Source organism: Anolis sagrei, chromosome 5 (genome assembly GCF_037176765.1).
Source record: "Anolis sagrei isolate rAnoSag1 chromosome 5, rAnoSag1.mat, whole genome shotgun sequence".
NCBI classification, from domain to species: domain Eukaryota; kingdom Metazoa; phylum Chordata; class Lepidosauria; order Squamata; family Dactyloidae; genus Anolis; species Anolis sagrei.
This window is the reverse complement of record NC_090025.1, coordinates 149,794,274-149,814,701: the sequence shown is the minus strand read 5'-3', so window position 1 is coordinate 149,814,701 and position 20,428 is coordinate 149,794,274. Positions and strand designations below refer to the sequence as shown.

General features: G+C 38.3%; 1 protein-coding gene across 1 annotated transcript in view; it reads right to left on the bottom strand.

The window, feature by feature from the left end:
- The window catches only part of TMTC2 (transmembrane O-mannosyltransferase targeting cadherins 2), a 231,643-nt gene that overhangs the window by 89,316 nt on the left and 121,899 nt on the right, over positions 1-20,428 (bottom strand). Inside the window, exon 3 of the mRNA XM_060777375.2 lies at positions 1,801-2,629. Coding sequence (XP_060633358.2) covers positions 1,801-2,629 — 829 coding nt within the window. The remainder of the gene's footprint in view (positions 1-1,800; positions 2,630-20,428) is intronic.

Here is a 20,428-nt window from a genome sequence, read left to right as displayed (position 1 = left end):
ATTTGGAACAGGTACATTTTTGAAATAAAGCTCCAAGCAAATACATATATAGTAGCGTTGGATAGCATACGGAAGTGTTAACACTCCTATGGTGTTTCTTTTGCTGTCTCTGTTCAGAAGATTTCACCTCACTTTCTGATCCTGTGAAAATTGGATTTTGAAAAATTTGGCTTGTTATGGAAACAAGGATTGGTGAGAAAGCTTCAATGAAGACACCTTTTCCTCATGATAACTCTTTCAGGAGTTAATTTCCCTTCCTAGGAGTAGATTTCTCTCACTTCCTGAGGTCTCACCCCTGTTCTTAACTATGAGTCATTTGTAAGTCCGATGTTTGTAACTCAGGAACTGCCGGCATACTGATTGTACAACAACAAAAAAAATGTCCTGTCAAGGCAATCAAAAAGGGGTTTTTTTGCCATTCTACTCAGAGAATAAAATAGTTCCTTTTTTATCAGAGTTAAAGTTTACACTGATTCACAGATAAGTCAACACAGATTTTGGGAGTAAATTTTGTGACTCACATTTTAGACTTATACATGAGTATATAGAATAGATACAAAGCTATAAGCAAGAATGCAAGATAGCTAAACAGAAGTTCTTCCTTCTCCAGTTTTACTCACTTTAATCCTTCTGCTGTTAGATAACTGTAGTTGCATATGAACTAATTTATCCCCTAATGTTATCAAATGTAACAGGACATTCTGTAATTTGAACACTTTGGAATATTTCTTTTTTAAAGGGAGGGGGAATTTCTAATTGTGGTAGAATTGATTCAAACAGTCCCATTAGAGGACCTGCTTTTGTCAAAGGAACAGAGCTTTTGGAGCCAAGCCATACATTTATAAACATTCCTATTTGTATCTGAAGCACTGAACTTTTTTTGTAACCTGAGGATGATGCCAATCCATATTTGAGTATTATTTTCCCATTACCTATCTTTTTAAATGTCACAATTAATAAAACTAGAAAAATTTCCTAGTACTCCCAGTTTTATGGCTTGTTCTACTAAGTAGATAAGTACCATATCTAATGCTCTACAGTACACTTTGAAATAACATTATTTCACACACAAACCACTTTAATTTTGCCTAAACCCAACCTAAAGTTTCCAGGCTGCTGCGACATACCACATTGAATAAAGACAAGCTGTTCAGTGAAATCTCTGATTGCTAATTGTTTCAGCTTCCTTAGCATTGCAAATACCTAGGCAATACACAAATGCATAGAAGATTCAACAGTGAAGCCGAAAATAAATCACAATGTTTAAATGAGTATTTGTATGTTGCAAAATCACTAATAGTAAAAGATCAGCATTAACACAGAAGTAAACAAAGGCTAGGAACTTTTTTAAAAAAGGTAAAGGGGTTGGTGAAGAAATTACATGTCCGAATTCCTTACAAATACTTACAAATTTAACAATTTAATGTACACATACTCAAATGATTTTGTTCCTCAGATGTACCTATATAGCAGTCAAATATTTGAATCTGCGCCAAGTGCAGTTAAAACTTGCTTATATGGCTTAATAAACAGTAACACAAAAATCTTTGAAGCATACAATATGTTAATAAAATCCTTTCAGTGGTCCTCAGTTTGTCTTTATGTATTAACTGATTCCTTCCAATATTACAGACATAAATGTGTATATCATTTACTCCACACTAGTGTATTTAGAACTGTCTCTAAATGCATGTTTCAGGCAATGAGAAACACAAATTTAGATATATATTTTAAAAAAGACATTATATACAGTAGAATTTGTCATAAACAAAATAACAATCCCCAATGGAGAAAAATTACCTTTCGCTGGATTTACTTTTATCCCTGACTTATACAGCATCTCTTCATCCTGCCAGTCCCTATTTCTGACAAAAGTCTTGAGTCCACAGAAAAAAATTAATGCAGCAGTGGCAAAAAAAATCAAGTTCTTCAAAAAACGCTTTTGGGCTTTGATGTAGAGGGCTCTGGTGCCCACAGTAATCAGAAGGCAGAAGCCCATACTAGGTATATACAAGACACGCTCTGCTATCACAAAGCCTACATAGAAAAACAAGTTTGTGGCAGGAATGAAGGGAACAATTAATAAAGATAGAGACAATACTACAATGTGCTCAGTTGAAGGAAGTGGCAGCTTCTGCCGCAAGAGTTTATTAATGCCATTTTCTTCTTTAGATACGAAACTGGACTTGAGTTCCATACTTTTATATTCCATTTCGGAGAGGCAGTTATGTCCATTGGTGTTCAGCTTGCCATTTGTCATATTTTTCCCATTGCATTCTCTTTCCTTGCTGGGGCTTTTCAAACTGGTGTAAGCAAGAAGGAGAAATCCAGCATAAAAGGCCACTGTGTGTAGGTTCCTCCAGTCACTGACTGTTTTTAGAAGAGGCACAGCATCCATGGACCAGTCAAAACTAAGGGTGTCTGGGCACAGCAATAGCCAAAGGTTTTTGGTTGGCAAGTAAAAAAAAGTGAGAGTTCGTGTTAGAAAACTGTCCGAATCAGCTGCTGGGTTGTCAGAATTGGAAAAGCTGGGAGGTTTGTTCCCCATCCAGTAGAAGCGAAGACCTAGCAGCAAAGCTCCCCAGAAGATTAATAAACCAATGCTCAAAAGAAGGGGCAAATTCTTCCTCTGGAAAGAAAAAGAGAATATATATAAAAAACTATATTTACACTGATGGAACTAGCTGTTTAAAAGAAATAACCACACATTCCTGAGCTCTGAAAAGAAAACTTAAAATCATAGCCTAAAGAAATCTCACTCCATTTTTTTCCTTGATTCAGTTTTTTCAGTGCTATTTCTTTGTTTCTCATATTCAAATCTAAAATATTCTGTATAATTTTATAAACCTTGTTGTGAACTTTAAAAATGACACCACGATAGGACATATTGTGTTGTTTTTCAAGTCATTTCTGGCTTACAACAACCCTGAGGCAGAACTCCTATGGGATTTTCTTGACAAAATTTATTCCTGGGTTTGCTGTTGCCATCTCCTAAGGCTAAGGCAATGCGGATTGTCCAGATTCAAATATATACATGGTTGTATCTTTAGACTCCAATTTTAATAGGTGTGTGTTAATTGTTTTAATTATTGTTTTGGTATTTTTAATATTTTAATGTATTGTTGATTGTTTTATTATGATGACACCATATGGTGTTTGCGAGGCGCCCTGAGTTCCCCCTCAGGGGTGAGAAGGGCAGGGTATAAATATAGGAAATAAATAAATAAAATAAATTGTATCTCTCAAACTTTATTTCAAACATTATCTAAACAATAACTAATTCCACAAAATAAGTATCAATCACAAATACTTTATCACACAAGAGGCCTTCTTTATCTTAGTTCACTTGATAGAACCTGCTTCCTCTTCCGGCTTAAAGCAATTTCTCACAGGAGCAATTCAAACCCAAAATTACATCAATACAGTTGCAATCAGCTTGTTGAGGATATGTCTTCACCTTTCACAGTCATCAGCACCTTACTTGTGTTTGGGTCTGATCATTCAATACAATAATGGAATTATTTATCTCATTTGAAGTAGTAAAAGTGTTACCCTGTCCTTTTTAAAGGAAGAAGATAGGAAATTATATTTTTTAGTTTATTTTTGATGCTCTGTAATATGTTAATATTTCTCTAAATCACTTACATCACTTTCATGCTATATAATATACCACTGCTTTATTATGAATCTTCTTCCTATTTGATGTTTAGACACCTACACAGCCATTATTTATACAATTCCTTTACTACCTCTAGAGCTCACATCAAATTCACAGAGCATAGATAAGTTTTAAGTCATAAGCCTGCCTATATATTTTTAATGTGCCAACAATAATCCAAACAATGGGCACATTTGCATGTAATGCTAAGCAATCCTTTGTTATAGCTGTTGTTCATAGTGGGAGCCATGAATATTCCATCAGACCAAAACAAGTCATAAGTTGTTTTCCCCATTTCCATTTTGTTTCTGACATACACATTTGGTCAGATCAGAATGGACATTTGAGGAAGCATGTTTGGAATAAACTGATTTTGTTTGGATAAAACAACAAGTTATGGGCCAGTTAAGGCCCTTTTTTTTACAAAATGACTTTTAATTGTGGATTGTGACTGGCTAACAAAATATGTTTTGTTTATATGGTTGGCTTGAACACAACAATAATATGGTTGGCTTGGACACAACAATTCAACCAATCACATCATGTTGTCATCTAATCTAAAAAAATTAAAACTTGGTTAGCTTTGGACACAGTTCTACTGCCATGTTGAAGTTTTACCTATATGAGGCAAAACCGATTCAAGATAAGCAAACCATCCCCTGCCTACTTGATTCTGTCTCCTAGATTACTGATTGACATTGCTAGTAGAACCTTCTAGATTTCTTTTTCCAGTGAGCCCTATTTTTTGTGTATATATTCAGTTTCCAAGACTACCTGGTTTGAAGCAGAGTTGATATGTGCTGAATTTATATCAGAGATGCCAAAGACACCAAGGGTCAAATCCATGCTTAGCAATGAATGCACTGCCAGTCTTTGGGTCAGTCCCTGTCTCTCAGTTCTGTTCACTTCACAGGAACATGCCTCCTGAGTTTCTCAGAACAAGGGCAGCAAAAACTCAAAAATACTAAAAGCCACTGATCAACACTGTCACCACTCCTGGCAACTGGTGATTTGATGTCTTACGATAGCTCAGTAGGGAGACCTTTCATTTCACTGCTCAACCTGCCTAGACCTGTATGTATGTGTGTGTACGTACGTGTGTGTGTGTGTGTGTCTTAACAAATCATGTTTTCCCCCCTCAGTATTCCATCCTGGAACAGTCACATTAAGAATTAGAGGACTGTTGTTTTTTTGTTTTGTTTTTTTTTACAAAAGTTCACACTTTTCAATATAAGAGAGAAAAAAGAGGTGCATAATGGCATATAGAGAACACATTGAAGCAAATTATTATATATTTTGAATGTCCAGAAATCAATCATTTTTTATTCAACCAGGAGGATAAATTACAGTACATTTTCATGGTGGAAAATGTAAAACACTCTCTCCCACCATCTCTCCCCCATCCATTTTCGAAGTGTTTGACATTTCTTCGTTCTGGCTGCAAATCTAGAAAAACCCAGCAGGAGGCAGAATCCACTATAATGCTTGACAACCAGGATTTGGATTACTATAGTCCTGAGCCCTAATCCAACCCATCTGCCATATGCTTTGGCACCCTTATAAATCCTCCACCCTTCATCAGTTTTAATTCTTGTCTGGGAAAGAGAATGAGGTGAACGTAAGATGATTGAAATGCTACGCATGATTGCTGCATTTTTCCATCAGGGAAAACTTCGAGCTTCACCAAGGCCAACCCCTCCATAGCAGGCATGATGTGACACTATATCTCATTAAACTGCTATCACAGAACTCAACAATAAATACTGCTGAATTAAACTTCCCAGCAGATTGCCCCACCCTGTAACCCTTTTCACTGTAAAGCCCTCATTTATCCTGTGGCATATGGTGTTTCCAGAAGGCAAGCATTATTTCCTCTTTGCTCTCTCCTTATCCCCTGAAGAACAAAAATCAAAGAAACATACTCTGAAGATTTGAAAGAGCAGTATGAAGCAGGTCTACATCAAAATTCTTTTTTTTTTTTTCACAAAAGGAAATTCTTCCAGGAAGGAAGGAAGGCCCTTCAGACAAATGGCTAGAGAAGAAGTAGGACTGGATTCAGACTTCTTACTAATTTATATCCAGCAGCCTGTAACGATTGCTTATCTTTTGCAGAATATGGCAGATAAATAACTTTCGCAAAGTATGAGCTAGTAGAAGAATATTAAAATGGTACACAGGAATGAAGGAGCAGAACAAATTGAACTTCCCATTGTCTTTTGACCAGGTCTCCAATTTATTTATTTTATTTATTTACAGTATTTGTATACCACTTTTCTCACCCCGAGGGGGACTCAAAGCAGTTTACACATAAGTAATAGCAAAATTCAATGCCAGTACAAACAATGACAGCAACTCAGTTTCATGTATCTAATAGACATGACATACAACATCCAGTGAACTTATTGTATCACAGGAAATCACTGCCAACAAAAATATTGTCTTAAGAACCACCCTACATTTTCTATTTACATGGTTCCTTTAGGCCTCTTTTGTACGTGATTTGTATGTATACAATGCAAGTGAAAACTGAAATTTTAGCAAATCAAAGAACTCTAAAAGATAGACTCTTCCAATTATTTAATTTTAGATATAACACTCACATTTCAACTGACAGTTTAGCGGAAACTGACAATTTACAGGTGGTAAGAAAATTCTACAGAATCTTAGTTATCTTCAATATTGATTCCAGAGAAAGCTTTAATCAGGAGTGGAATTGTGTGGTCCCTCAATGTTGCAATTCTAACCAAAAGTGAGGAATACTGAAGAGTGTAATCCAACAAGGCTGCATGATTTTTATCCTTGGCTAAAATGCTCTTGTTGATTCAAAATAAAGAAGACGGATTGAATCAATTGGAACTTTATTTTTTTTAAAAACTACATTTCTGTGATTCTTTCAGTCTGCTCAAACTGGGACTAACAATTGATCCCCAGAATACTTATCCACATATACTTGTCTCAGAAGACACCAGATCTTTCATTAGAATGCAGATCTAACAAATGCATTCACATCTCTCTGACATAAGCAAATAGTATGGTAAAACAACAATACAGTCTAATAATAATTAAGTGACAGTGAGCACTTCCTAACCAAAACACAACTAGCTTCCAGGAGAATTGCAAAACTTTTTTTTATTAGATCTGCCCAATAACATTCAAAATGGGGAAAATACTTGTTGGTAGACTAATCATTTGTATGAGTCAGGTTTTCAAAACTATGGGAAGAGATGGTGAAGTAGATAAGAAGTTGACCTACTAGCACCTTCCACTGAGTAGAAGCTTTCAGCACAGTACCCTACAAAGAAAACCTCAAAAACCCATACATGTCAGATTTTACAACAGTATTTTTTATTTGATAAGGTCATTCTCAAGATTACTGGAGTGGCAGTGGACTTGAAAGATTCTGATCTGACATCTATGATGTATGCATTAAGATTAAATCTGAAATGTACAAAACACTGTCGCTACAAGAGTCATAAAATATGTTCAAACTATTATGCAAAATCTTACATTTGTTTGTAGTACTAATAACAGTGCCTTGCTAAAGCAAATCTCAAGCCAAGAGGCATGTTTTATTTCCAACAGAGGAAAAAAATGTAGTACATTGAAACTGCAGGAAGGGACACACTTTGCAGAGAATTAACTAAATGGATTTTATGAGCAAAATGTCATTTAATCCCAAATTAAGCCTCTGGAAAGTCTAAGCAGCTTTAACAATCTAACAGTGGAAAACCTTCCAATATTGAATTCTATTTGTAGTATAAATAGCAAGTTGGCTCTGAGGTTGACAGAAAAAGCCATCCAGATGTAACTGAAATCCAATCAACGGGAGTACCTGCCAGTCATTAACTGAGTCAGCAGTATCTATATTTCTCCTTTTTATGTGCTGATGTAGGTGGATTTCTTTTCAGTATCTCCACAATGAGAAGATCCAGAGGAAGTGACAAGATAAACTATTTCAACATCTACACATTATTTCAGTCACATGAAGAAAGCTGGAAATGGCTTCCAGATTATGTATTTTGAGGTAACGTAATGAATTCTAACTCTCCCTATTCTTCCAGCTCTCTCACTGTTTTTCTGCTTGCCCTGGAGAAATGCTGTTGCCAGTAACCATATACTGTCTGCAACAGATCTTAGAGATATATCTACATAGTACCAATTCAGAAACTGATGTACTTTCTGGAGTACATTGAAGCTAAAAAAATCAACTCCAAAAACCTTGGTCAATTTTTCCATGGCTCACTGTGAGTACTGTACATTAACTCTTATTTAAGAGTTTCCTTTTCTCTGAGTAGAGTGGCAAAAAACTAGTCCATTCTGGGAGAACCTAAAAGAAGCCCAGATTCTCTCTTCCTCTACTGTGGTGTCACTTCTGGGTTTTTTAAACATTTAGGTAGCAAAATGGTAGCAGTGGCCAGGGGCATTTGCCCCTTTCAGGTGGAACCGATGCTTTTCCCTCTCTGCAGAGTGACCCTTGATTTATCCATGGGTCATATCAAGATCCATGACATTGTCCCCAAGCCTGCCCTCCACTTATATGTGAGTCTATATGATAAGCATAAACATTCATATCTTTACTGGACTAACTTGCCTGTGTTTTTTTTTCCCTTAATGTGATGGATGGACCAGGATTTCTGACTTGTCTCTTCTCAGACAAGTCAGAGTTATAAGGAATATGTTAATAAGTTATTAATAAGTTAGAAAGAACCATTTGTCTTTGGCTCATGGTTTTATTTTTTTGGGGGAAGAAACCCATCAAAGACAACATTCATCACAACATGCAAGGAAAGTCTATGGTTTAATTAGTCTCTCCTGCTAAATAAAGGGAGGGACTGGGCATCAGCACAGACTTCTAAAAGTTATTTTGAAACAAACATGTTTAATGTGTTCCATCACTGCTCTATACTAAGCAGCCTCTGGGGCTGCACATTTCTCATAATAATCCTTTTACTGTTCCTAACAAACCCAGATTTTTTTTCTGGAAAAAAACTCTCTTGGAGCTGTTATTCACCTTTTACATAGGTTACAAACCATAAAGTTACCAAGGACAGGAAAAATAAGTCCTTACTTTTCAAAGTTGCTCATCCCTGACACAATCATATGCCTACATATATCAGTCAATATTTTAATATGCCATTTATATATCAGCATGAGCACCACTGCCACATGTAACAATCCCAGTGTAATGTGCATGACAATGTTTATGAAAAAAGCTCATTGATTTCATTTGAACATAAAAACAAAAGCAAGAGATGCATAATTGACAAGCGCAGTCAGTCCATACTCAGATGGTAGCAATATGATGAGTTAAAGTCATTTATAAAATGATATGACTTTAGTTTACAGAAATGCAAATAAAGAAAATAACTGATAAAAGGAAGGTTTCCATTGCAATGTTTCTTTCTTTTCTGCTGGTTCTCATTCATTTCCTATTTACTGTACTAAGAAGAAATAGGAATGAAAGACTGAAAAGAGCAAATTAAATTTATTTGCAGCAAATATCCTTTCCTTGCCATGGGTAATGAATACTGGATGATCCGTAAATCAGAATGCAGCAAACTTCGTATTAAAGGGACAAAACCTTTAGCAATTACAAATTACTATGAAGAATATGGGATGATTTAATTAGTATTTGCTGGAAAAAGTACTGTTCCCAAAGCAGACTATTTCATAAACGTGTGTCATTTTTTAACAAAAAGATGTCACTACTAATACAAATGTATGTATTTTGAAAATCATAAAATTCTTAATTGGGGTCTGGTCATAGCACCAGTAGCAAGGGTATGGTAAACCTAAGTGGGGGAAAATGACAGCCTCCATGGAGTGAAGCAGGGAACTAAGAAAGTTGTTGAATGAGTACAACTGGAAAGGCAGTTTCATTCCATTTCACGGTACTGTAGTTGACATGGCGACTGATTCTTCTTTGTTCAAGTAATGTCTGAAAATCAAATAGCAATCCCTTGCCTCCTTACAGCAAGTTAATTCTAAAGCAAACTTCTAAAACCCGAAGCACCTCAAGATTTCAATTGCCAGATCTGCATGGAAGACTGTTGGAACCCCTAACCTATTATGCCATTACGCAAAAAGCTATTTGAATGTCAGCTTTTGGAATAATCTTGTTTAGCTTTAAAATAAGAGATTTAGCCCTTCCCCCAGGGAGAACACTATGCCTGTACTAATTCAGCTGTGGAACACTTCAGTCTTTAAGGATGAAAGTATTATTCTTTGTTTCTTTTCGAAAACGTCATGCATCCTACAACTTCTTTTCATTTCTTTAATAAAAGGTTGATTGCAATGAATAAATTTCTATATATTATTGTGAAAGAAAAGCAATTTCAAGAGCAGATATGTAGATTAAATAAAGAAAGAACAAAAGTAATTGAAATTTAGGGGGAAAGTTGGAATCAGTCCTCATTGCTTTCTCTTTAGCAGTACAAATGTGTTTCCAGCACCAATGAATTAAATTGCAACATTCTTTTTACTCTGTGTGGTTCTGGTGCAACAAGCCAACCATTATGGAATACATTCTTGTCTCATTAATGAGCTAAGCTTGGGAACCCAGCATTTTGGAAACATAAAGAGACAATTTATAATGAGACTTCAACTCAGCAGGAAGGCTGAGGAGGGCAGCCTTCCCTCAAAGTTATCATAATAGAAAACACTTTTACAAGTGAGAGGCCTTCTTCAAGAGCTCCAAAAGCACTCGCTGTATGAAGAGGATGTATTATATTACATACATGCCCACCTTGCTGGGTTTCAGCTAAACTGAAGGCACTTTTGTGTCTTCTAAGGCATTCTGGTCAAACTGGTGCCAGATTTACATAAACGAGAGTAAGGGGGGAATGAGAGGATATGCAAAGCTTCCTGAGCAGAATAACTTAGTTTATTTCCTTGAAACACTAGACGTTAAAGCAAGATGGCAGCTGAAAAATGGCAGTGATAGAACAGAATTTCTCTCAGATTTCCAACAGTCAAAATGAAGTATTGTTCATTATCTATATTGAGTTACATATGCCTTGAGATACATGAATTGCTCATATGATAAGAGGGCTGTGTTTCAACATGAGGTCACCAGCACATTATACTGTAGTTGATATTTCTGAGGATTTTGAGATCAATTTATATTGATGAATTAGAAGTAAACATAGCAAACTGATGCATGTATTACAGTTGCATTTTTAAAAGACACATAGTAGCACATTTTAACTATCTCAAAAGAAAATAGTGCACCAAACACTGTTATCACAACTAAACTGCCATTCAAATAGGCTCCAAGAAGAATCCATCACATTCCTAGCTTTGGTGAGCCAATAAAAGATGAGATTGAAGGATGCACCATGAACCAACTCACAGAATACCCAAATGTAAGGATAAAGCCAACTCTAAGTATGAATATATTTGTGATGAGGATTATACTGAATAATTCTCCCACCCAAGGGTGAGGCAAAAAGAAAACCCAGTCCAATCTACCAAAAAGGTTTCCAGCGCCCTCCAAATTAGTCAACACTATATACTCACGATTCATATACAAAGCAGTAAAAAGGAAGACGGCCTTCATTCTGAACCTTTACATCAAAGAAATATCAACTTCTCTTTTCAGCTCTAATATGTAAGACTCATGTTTGTTCCAGCAATTGCCTGGGAGCGGAACAAGTAATGCTGCACAATTTTTACACAGGCGCTTGCCTGGCTTCACTTCTTGTCACTCATCTTTTCTGTATGAGGTCTAGCACAGATCTCTAGTGCCTGTAATTTCTGACTATGCAGCTGCAAGTCTTATAGGACTGCCAAGTCAATATTACGATGATTTCAATGGGCACCCAGATTCTAAGAATATCATTTTGGGTTATAAATCAATGTGCAAACACTTTTGTTACTTGTGTGATGGATTCTGAATAGTGCCCACAATACTATAAGTAGTGAAAACTCTACCCATGTGCAATATGATTGGCCCAAGACATAAAATAAATGCAAATGGAATAGACTGATGATAGAATATATGTTTTGATTGCAAGATATAAGTCCCTGGCACGTCCAAGTGAAAGAAGGGTTTCTCCTAATGATATTCAATGCCTGCTGCCAGTCACATAAAGGTCTAGTCAAATGGACTGAGCTGATGCAAGACCAGTTTCTGTAGTTCTACAAACTTTTTGATGGAATCCTGTTAGTTACTATTCTACAATAATGTACAACTCATCATTTTGCAAGAAAACAAAGATAAATTTTTACACTGTTCACATAGAGTGTGGAGAGCTAATGGATCACTAAAGGCTGTGCACCAGTTCTGTGATTTTTTTTTTTGTAATCTTTATTCATTTTCCAAAAATTAAAAGTATAAACAACAGCTATACATTCGTCAAAATGCATTACCTCTTTACACTCATACCGGGGGGGTGGTAAATATAGGGGTAACAGCTCTGGGGGAGTGAAGGGGAAAACAAGGGGGAGGAAAAGGGGGAAGAAAAGGGGGAAGGGTCGATGGTAGGGAGACTGGGGGGGGGGGGCAGGGGGGGTTGGGTAACACACATCTGCACACCATTGGCTATGCCTTAACTTACTACACCATTCTAACATACAAATCTTTCGCACCATATAAAAAACTTCCTTTTCTTTGTATCCTCGTAAACTTTCTTGAGTGTTCCTAACCGGAGCCCCTTTCCGGTTCAAGCCCGGTGGAGGTAAAGGAGATTCCGGTTTTGACCCTCCTGATTCAGAAAATTAACCATTTGTCCTTTTCCTTATTTTCTGTGAATTGCTCTGACTACTAAGCTCTGTTTTTCATATTCCTCTAGTACTTTCCAATTAATTTGTTTTATTGGGGACCCAGAACTTTTCTTCAGATAGAATGTTAGCTTATCCATATCCTTGATATCTAAAAGCTTGTTTAGCCATTGTTCGATAGTGGGGACTTGGTTCCCTTTCCAGACTTTCGCGAACTCGATTCTCGCTGCTGTAGCACTGTAGAAGAGAATGATATCCTCGTTCTTTTCCATGTCTAAATCTTCCTCTAATAGCCCTAGTAAAAAGATTTCCGGCTTCAGCGGGATCTTTCTCTTGATGATTTTTTGCGTTTCTTCCCTTATCGCTTTCCAATATTTGGCCACCACTGGGCAGGACCACCACATGTGGAAGTAGCTGCCCACATCCTTCTTGCACTTCCAACATGTGTTCTTATATTGTTTGTACATCTGGCTCAGTTTCTGTGGCGTGATATACCAGCGATGGAAACTTTTCAGCCAGTTTTCCTTCAGTGATGCGGCGTATGTGTATTTTGAGTTTTTATGCCAGATGTTCTGCCATTCTTTGATGTTTATCGTTCTGCCGAGGTTTTTGGCCCATGATATCATGCATTGTTTAATCCCTTCCATTTCCACCTCCCAGTCGAGTAATTGATTATATATTTTTGTGATTGCTTTCTTTTCTAATTTGAGTATTTTATCCCAGACCGAGTCACTGGTTTCAAATCCTATTTTTTGGTCTTGTTTAAATGTTTCTCTTATTTGGAAGTATTTTAGCCATGTCATGTTGTCTAGACTTTTTGCTAATTCTTCTTGTGTTTTTAGAGTGTGTGTTTTGTTCAGGGTGTCATAGTCTAGTAGATCCTTATAGGTCGGCCAGTTGTGCCAGCCTAGAAGGCGCCTCTGTTTGGCTTCTACTGGCGACACTCATAGCGGTGTTTTGGTGTAAAACCACCTTTTATATTTATCCCACACCTTTATCAGGGCCGCTCGAACGAAGTGGTTTCCAAAAGTCTTGGGTGGTCCTGTTGTTCTGTACCACATATAGGAGTGCCATCCTACATTAAGGTTGAAACCTTCCAGGTTCAGGGTTTTTTCATTCTTCAAGAGAGCCCATTCTTTAATCCACACCAGAGCGCAGGCATCGAAATAGAGCCTGAGATTTGGTAGGCCAAACCCTCCTCTCTCCTTTTTGTCTTCCATGATCTTAAATTTGATTCTCGGTTTTTTCCCGTTCCACACAAACCTACCTATCTCTTTATTCCACAGCTCAAATACTTTTGCATTTCTTATAATAGGTAGGTTCTGGAACAAATAGAGAAATCTGGGGAGGATGTTCATTTTTATGAGGGCGATCTTACTTAATATTGAGAGGTTAAGATGTTTCCAATTTTCGAGGTCCATTTTCACCTTAGCCCATGTGGTTTCGTAATTGTTTTTATAAAGTTGGATATTCTTTGCAGTCAGCCATATGCCCAAGTATTTAATTTTGGAGCAGATCTTAAAGCCCGTCATCGTACTTAATTTGTCTTGTTTTGATTTTGTGATGTTCTTTGTTAGGATCATTGTTTTGTTTTTGTTTAGTTTGAATCCGGCTACCTCTCCAAATTCATCTAATTTATTTAGCCATTTTCCTATATTCTTAATTGGGTCCTCCACTATGCATATTATATCGTCGGCAAAGGCACGGATTTTATAGTCCTGATTTGTCAACCTTAGCCCTATTACCTCCTTATCTTCTCGAATAGATCTTAATAACATCTCCAGGGCTAGGATGAATAACAGGGGCGACAATGGGCAGCCCTGTCTTGTGCCCTTTGTAATGTTGATTCTATCCGACCTCTGTTTGTTAATTAGAATTGTTGCTGACTGTTCTGTGTAGATGGCATTTATTGCGTTTTTAAAAAAGTAGCCCATATCGAGCTCATCCAACAGTGACTTAAGGTAGGTCCAGCTTAAATTGTCGAAGGCCTTCTCCGCGTCTAGAGAAAGCCATGCCACTTCTTTCTGAATGTTTAAGTCGTAGAACTCAATTGTATTCAGGATGGTTCTTATGTTCTCTTTGACTCCTCTGTTTGGCAAAAAGCCCGCTTGCTCTTCCCCGATCCAACCTTTAAGAAAGTTTTTTAGTCTTCTTGCCATAATATTGGCAAAGATTTTATAGTCCGAGTTAAGCAGGGAAATTGGTTTTCTACCAGTAGTGGGTCTGCCTTCTCTTTACTAATTAAAGTTATTTCCGCTTCTTTCCATGTTGCTGGGATCTTAGCAGTTTGCATTGCTAGGTTCATCACTTTTTGTAATAGGGGGGTGATTTCCTCTTGCATGGTCTTATAAAATGTGGCCGTGAATCCGTCTGGGCCAGGTGCACCAGTTCTGTGATTGATTGCACAGTAGGATCCAGTGTGCCTATGTTGTCACATCTTTAGGTTACACTAAAATATACAAGATGTCTTAGGATGTCTTTGCATGTGTATGGCAGCAGATTGAAGTGAATGGTCCTTGAAGTCTATTTCCAACTTTAGGATTCTATGTATAACCCAATCGTTCCATATTACATTTCTCTTAAGGCTACAAAGTACACTATACTGAATCATTCAATCTCATGAGTCCTGTATGTATTCGAAAGTACTATGCATCTGTGTGACTTGCATATGCCTGAAGGGAAACAAAGCTTTTGTATGACTTATAATCTGTATATAATGCTGTAACATTACAATGATCCAGTTACACAAATCTAAATTACACATATTTTCCTTTAAAAAAAAAGGTTTCTGTTGGTAATACAGAGCCCCCATGTATATTTTTGTGAAAGGAAAAATAGGTAATGAGCCAGTGTGGTTTAGTAGTTTGAGTGTCATGCTAGGACACTGAGATACCAGGGTTCAAATCATCACTCCAATCATGGAAACCCATTGTGTAACCTTGTGCAAGCTTCACAAGAAGGCACGGAGTTTCTGTCAAGAAAACCCATCATAGCTTAAACTTAACATCTCAACAAGACAAACTTGAAGGCACACAACATCACAAAGTCCGGATGCTTCCACACAGGACATAAACCTGCTTCAGACTTTCCCAGGGCTTGTCCCCATTCCAGTGAGGTAACTAATGTGCTGGAATGGGACCCCCACCCCCAAAGTCTTAAAATAAAAGCTTCCCTGGTCGCCATGAGGTTGCTCTGGCAGCCCTCCTAGCATGTCAAAATGATGTCCCAGGAGGAGGGGAGCCAGGAGCAATTGCCTTCCACCGCCTCCTGACACATCATTTTTACATGCCAGTAGGGCTGCCGGAGCAGCCTCATGGTGCCCTGGTAAGTTTTTATTTTATTTTAAGGTTTTTAGGGGGGGGGGGTTGAGAAGGTGGTGGGTGCCTTCTTCGCTTCTGTGAGATAATGGAGCCTGAAGAAGTGAATTGGGCTGTGGGGGCCATACCCTATTAGAACTGGGCCTTTCAGGAAGGCCCGGATCTAATGGGGTATCTAATTAATTCGGGATAAAGCAGGGCTTTCCTGTTTTGTCCCAAATTAATTTGTCATTTGGGCACCTCAGGTAAAAATTTGTCAAGGCCCGCATTTTGGGCCCTGTTTGGAAGGGCCCTCAGCTAATAGAGGAGGCACTGAAACAATCCTGCTTTCAGCCAATCCGCAATACACATGTGTGCTATATCATAACTGTATTTCTTCATCAAGGCTTCCTTACTTTACATCTCCAAAGGTAACAAAGAAAAATACTACAGATATAGATACATTTAAAAGGTGAAAAATATCATAAGTATCGCACTGCTTTCATTATAAAAACCACATTCCCATTCTTAGTTTAGTGAAATCAGAAAACTAAATAATGAAGACTTGATACTTTGATTTAAAAAGTCTAGCTCTCTGCAAATGTTTCTGTCATACTTTGCTTTTATATAATGACACACCTTTGGATCAAAGGTGCATATTCATATCTGAAACTAAAGAAATTACACATACAAATGTTAGCTTCTCTGAAGTTGACAAACAGCAATAAGAAGGAATATGCTTCTCATCTTTCATAAACAGAGGCTTGGTTTACAAACCAGGAGGAAGTGGTTAACTTTGGAAAATAGACTGCATGACTTCAGAGAGTAGATGTTGATGGGCTTTTAAGTTTCACATTTTAAAAATTATTTGAAACTGAGGGAACCAAGAGAAAATATTCTAGACAAGCACATGTGGGCTAGCTTTCAAACTGCAGGACTTTTTCATTCCTGTGACATATTTCTAATTACATTGAAGACCTTATCCATCCTTTAAAAAATATATTGGAGCAATTAGAAATGTTGCGATGCATCTAAAATTATACCATTTTCTTCCAGCATCAATTTTTATGAAGTGCACTTGAACTATGTTGAATTGGACAGTAGATAATTGCCTTTATTCCAGTTTTAAATAATAAATATAATCTTCTTTAGGTAATATTAAAGCTACACATACTTCTAACCTTACTACAGGTTGAATATCCCTTATCCAAGATATTCTACATTTTGTTTTAAATTTAGAATATCTGTATTTGTATATATAAGACACGGACCCACAAGAGCCAGAAAAATAGTACAGGTCAATGACTGGCTTAGAAAATGGTGTCAGGAGGAACGCTTTGGCTTCCTCGACCATGGCCTGCTTTTCCAGGAGGATGGCCTACTGGCAAGGGATGGGGTGCATCTCACACAAGTAGGAAAACACCTTTTTGCTCACAGACTCGCAAACCTCATTAGACGCACTTTAAACTAGGTCCACCGGGGGAGGGGGACAACAGCCTTGCGAACACTACTTTACCCATAATGTCTGGGAATCGCCAGAAGGCTAAACGGAGGGCTGCACAAACACAACAAGGACCAAGTACCAAAAGCACAATAATCCCAATTAAACAGCTCAAGGGAAGATCTCAGGGGCTCACATGTCTTTACACTAATGCACAGAGCATGGGAAATAAACAAGACGAACTCCAACTTTTAGCACAACACCACAAATATGATATCATAGGGATCACTGAAACCTGGTGGGATGACTCCTATCGCTGGAATGTAGATATCGAGGGGTATAACCTCTTTCACAGAAACCGAACAAAGGGGAGAGGAGGTGGAGTAGCCTTATATGTCAAAAACTCTTATGCTGCAGAAGAGATTCAAGACAGCAATCTGGGAAACCAGCTTGAAATCATCTGGATAAGAATCAAGGGAACTGGGACTCAAAAAGATGTCGTTGTAGGCGTCTACTACAGACCCCCAAGCCAGGAGGAAGAACTTGATGAAGTCTTCTGCCAACAGTTGACCAAACAGGCACAGAGAAGAGATGTAGTAATCATGGGCGATTTCAATTATCCCGATATTTGCTGGAAAACAAACTTGGCCAAGAGTACAAGGTCCAACAAATTCCTCGCTTGCCTTGCAGACAATTTCATGGTCCAGAAGGTAGAAGAGGCAACAAGGGGATTGGCTACTCTTGATCTCATCCTAACAAATGCGGAGGACCTGATCGATGCGGTCGAAGTGGTAGGATCCTTAGGGGCAAGTGACCATGTGCTCCTGCAATTTGAGGTACAAAGGAAGGCCGAAACTAAGACAAGTCAAACCCGCATTTTGGACTTTAGGAGAGCTGATTTCCAAAAAATGAAAGAAACACTGAGCAGCATTCCGTGGACACAGATACTAAAAGACAAGGGAGTTACGGATGGATGGGAATTTCTCAAGAGTGAAATACTCAAGGTGCAATTGCAAACTGTGCCAACAAAGAGAAAAAATAGGACAAGTGCAAAGAAGCCAGAATGGATGTCCAAAGAACTTCTAACTGTGCTAAGACACAAAAGAGACATGCACAAGAAGTGGAAAAAGGGAGAAATCACCAAAGAAGAATTCAAACAAATAGCCAACACCTGTAGGGAAAAGGTCCGCAAGGCTAAAGCAAAAAACGAGCTCAGACTTGCCAGGGACATTAAAAACAATAAAAAGGGCTTCTATTCTTATGTCAGTAGAAAAAGAAAAAACAAGGAGGCGATAGGAGAAGATGGGGCAATGCTGACAGGGGATAGGGAAAAGGCAGAACTACTTAATGCCTTCTTTGCCTCGGTCTTCTCACAAAAAGAGAGTCTTCAACCTCAGCAAGATGGAGTGGATGAGGGATTGGAGGACATCCAACCCCAAATTGGGAAACAAGTCGTCCAGGAATACCTGGCCGCTCTTAATGAGTTCAAGTCCCCAGGACCAGATCAACTACACCCCAGAGTATTGAAGGAACTAGCGGAAGTCATTTCGGAACCACTGGCAACCATCTTTGAGAGTTCTTGGAGAACGGGAGAAGTTCCAGCAGATTGGAGGAGGGCCAATGTGGTCCCAATCTTCAAGAAGGGAAAAAAGGATGACCCAAACAACTACAGTCCGGTCAGCCTCACGTCGATACCGGGCAAGATTCTGGAAAAGATTGTTAAGGAAGCGGTCTGCAAACACTTAGAAACAAATGCAGTCATCGCTAATAGTCAACATGGATTTATCAAAAACAAGTCATGACAGACTAATCTGATCTCTTTCTTCGATAGAGCTACAAGCTGGGTAGATGCGGGGAATGCCGTGGATGTAGCGTACCTGGATTTCAGTAAGGCCTTCGACAAGGTCCCCCATGACCTTCTGGCAAGGAAACTAGTCCAATGTGGGCTAGGCAAAACTACGGTGAGGTGGATCTGTAATTGGTTAAGTGGACGAACACAGAGAGTGCTCACTAATGCTTCCTCTTCATCTTGGAAAGAAGTGACAAGTGGAGTGCCGCAGGGTTCCGTCCTGGGCCCGGTCCTGTTCAACATCTTTATTAATGACTTAGATGAAGGGCTAGAAGGCATGATCATCAAGTTTGCAGATGACACCAAATTTGGAGGGATAGCCAATAGTCCAGAGGACAGGAGCAGAATTCAAAACGACAAGCTGGAATGTGTCCAGAGGAGGGCGACTAAAATGATCAAGGGTCTGGAGAACAAGCCCTATGAGGAGCGGCTTAGGGAACTGGGCATGTTTAGCCTGAAGAAGAGAAGGCTGAGAGGAGATATGATAGCCATGTATAAATATGTGAGAGGAAGCCACAGGGAGGAGGGAGCAACTTGTTTTCTGCTTCCCTGGAGACTAGGACGCGGAACAATGGCTTCAAACTACAAGAGAGGAGATTCCATCTGAACATGAGGAAGAACTTCCTGACTGCGAGAGCCGTTCAGCAGTGGAACTCTCTGCCCCGGAGTGTGGTGGAGGCTCCTTCTTTGGAAGCTTTTAAGCAGAGGCTGGATGGCCATTTGTCAGGGGTGATTTGAATGCAATATTCCTGCTTCTTGGCAGGGGGTTGAACTGGATGGCCCATGAGGTCTCTTCCAACTCTTTGATTCTATGATTCTATGATTCTATGATATACGTACATAATAAGATATCTTGGAGTTGATACTCAATTCTAAAAACAAAATTAATTTATGCTATATATCTTATACATATAACTTGCATGTAATTAACAAAAGTTAATTACATGCATAATAATTTAAATCATTTTGTGCATGAAATGAAGTTTGCGTAACTAAACGATGTAGATAATTTTAGCCACTCATGTCGGCAATTTTAGATGTTGCAGTATTTTGGAATTCCAGATGAGGGATGCTCAACTGCTGTCTTCAGGTTTCTTTGCAGTATTCCAGTTTTAACCACTACCTTATAACAATGCAGCATGCCCATTCAGAAGTTCAGAAATTGATCAAAAAATGTTGGCTTGAGAAGAAATGAAAGATAGCTATTAAATTGCCAACAGTCAGCCTGAGGGTGTGTACTTTGCTCTCCAAGTCATTAAAAACAGCAGCCGCATCTATTCCTGCAACCAGTAGTGATTCCCAGAAAAAGAAAATACAGAAAAAGATCTCAGAAACTTAAGAGGCTAAAGGCTTGCTTTTATAAGTCCCTTGAACAATATTTTTGTGCTACATATTTACTTTGGACTCTAATCATACTTCAGCAGACACATGAATGCACACTTGTTGAAAACATTCAAAAGGCA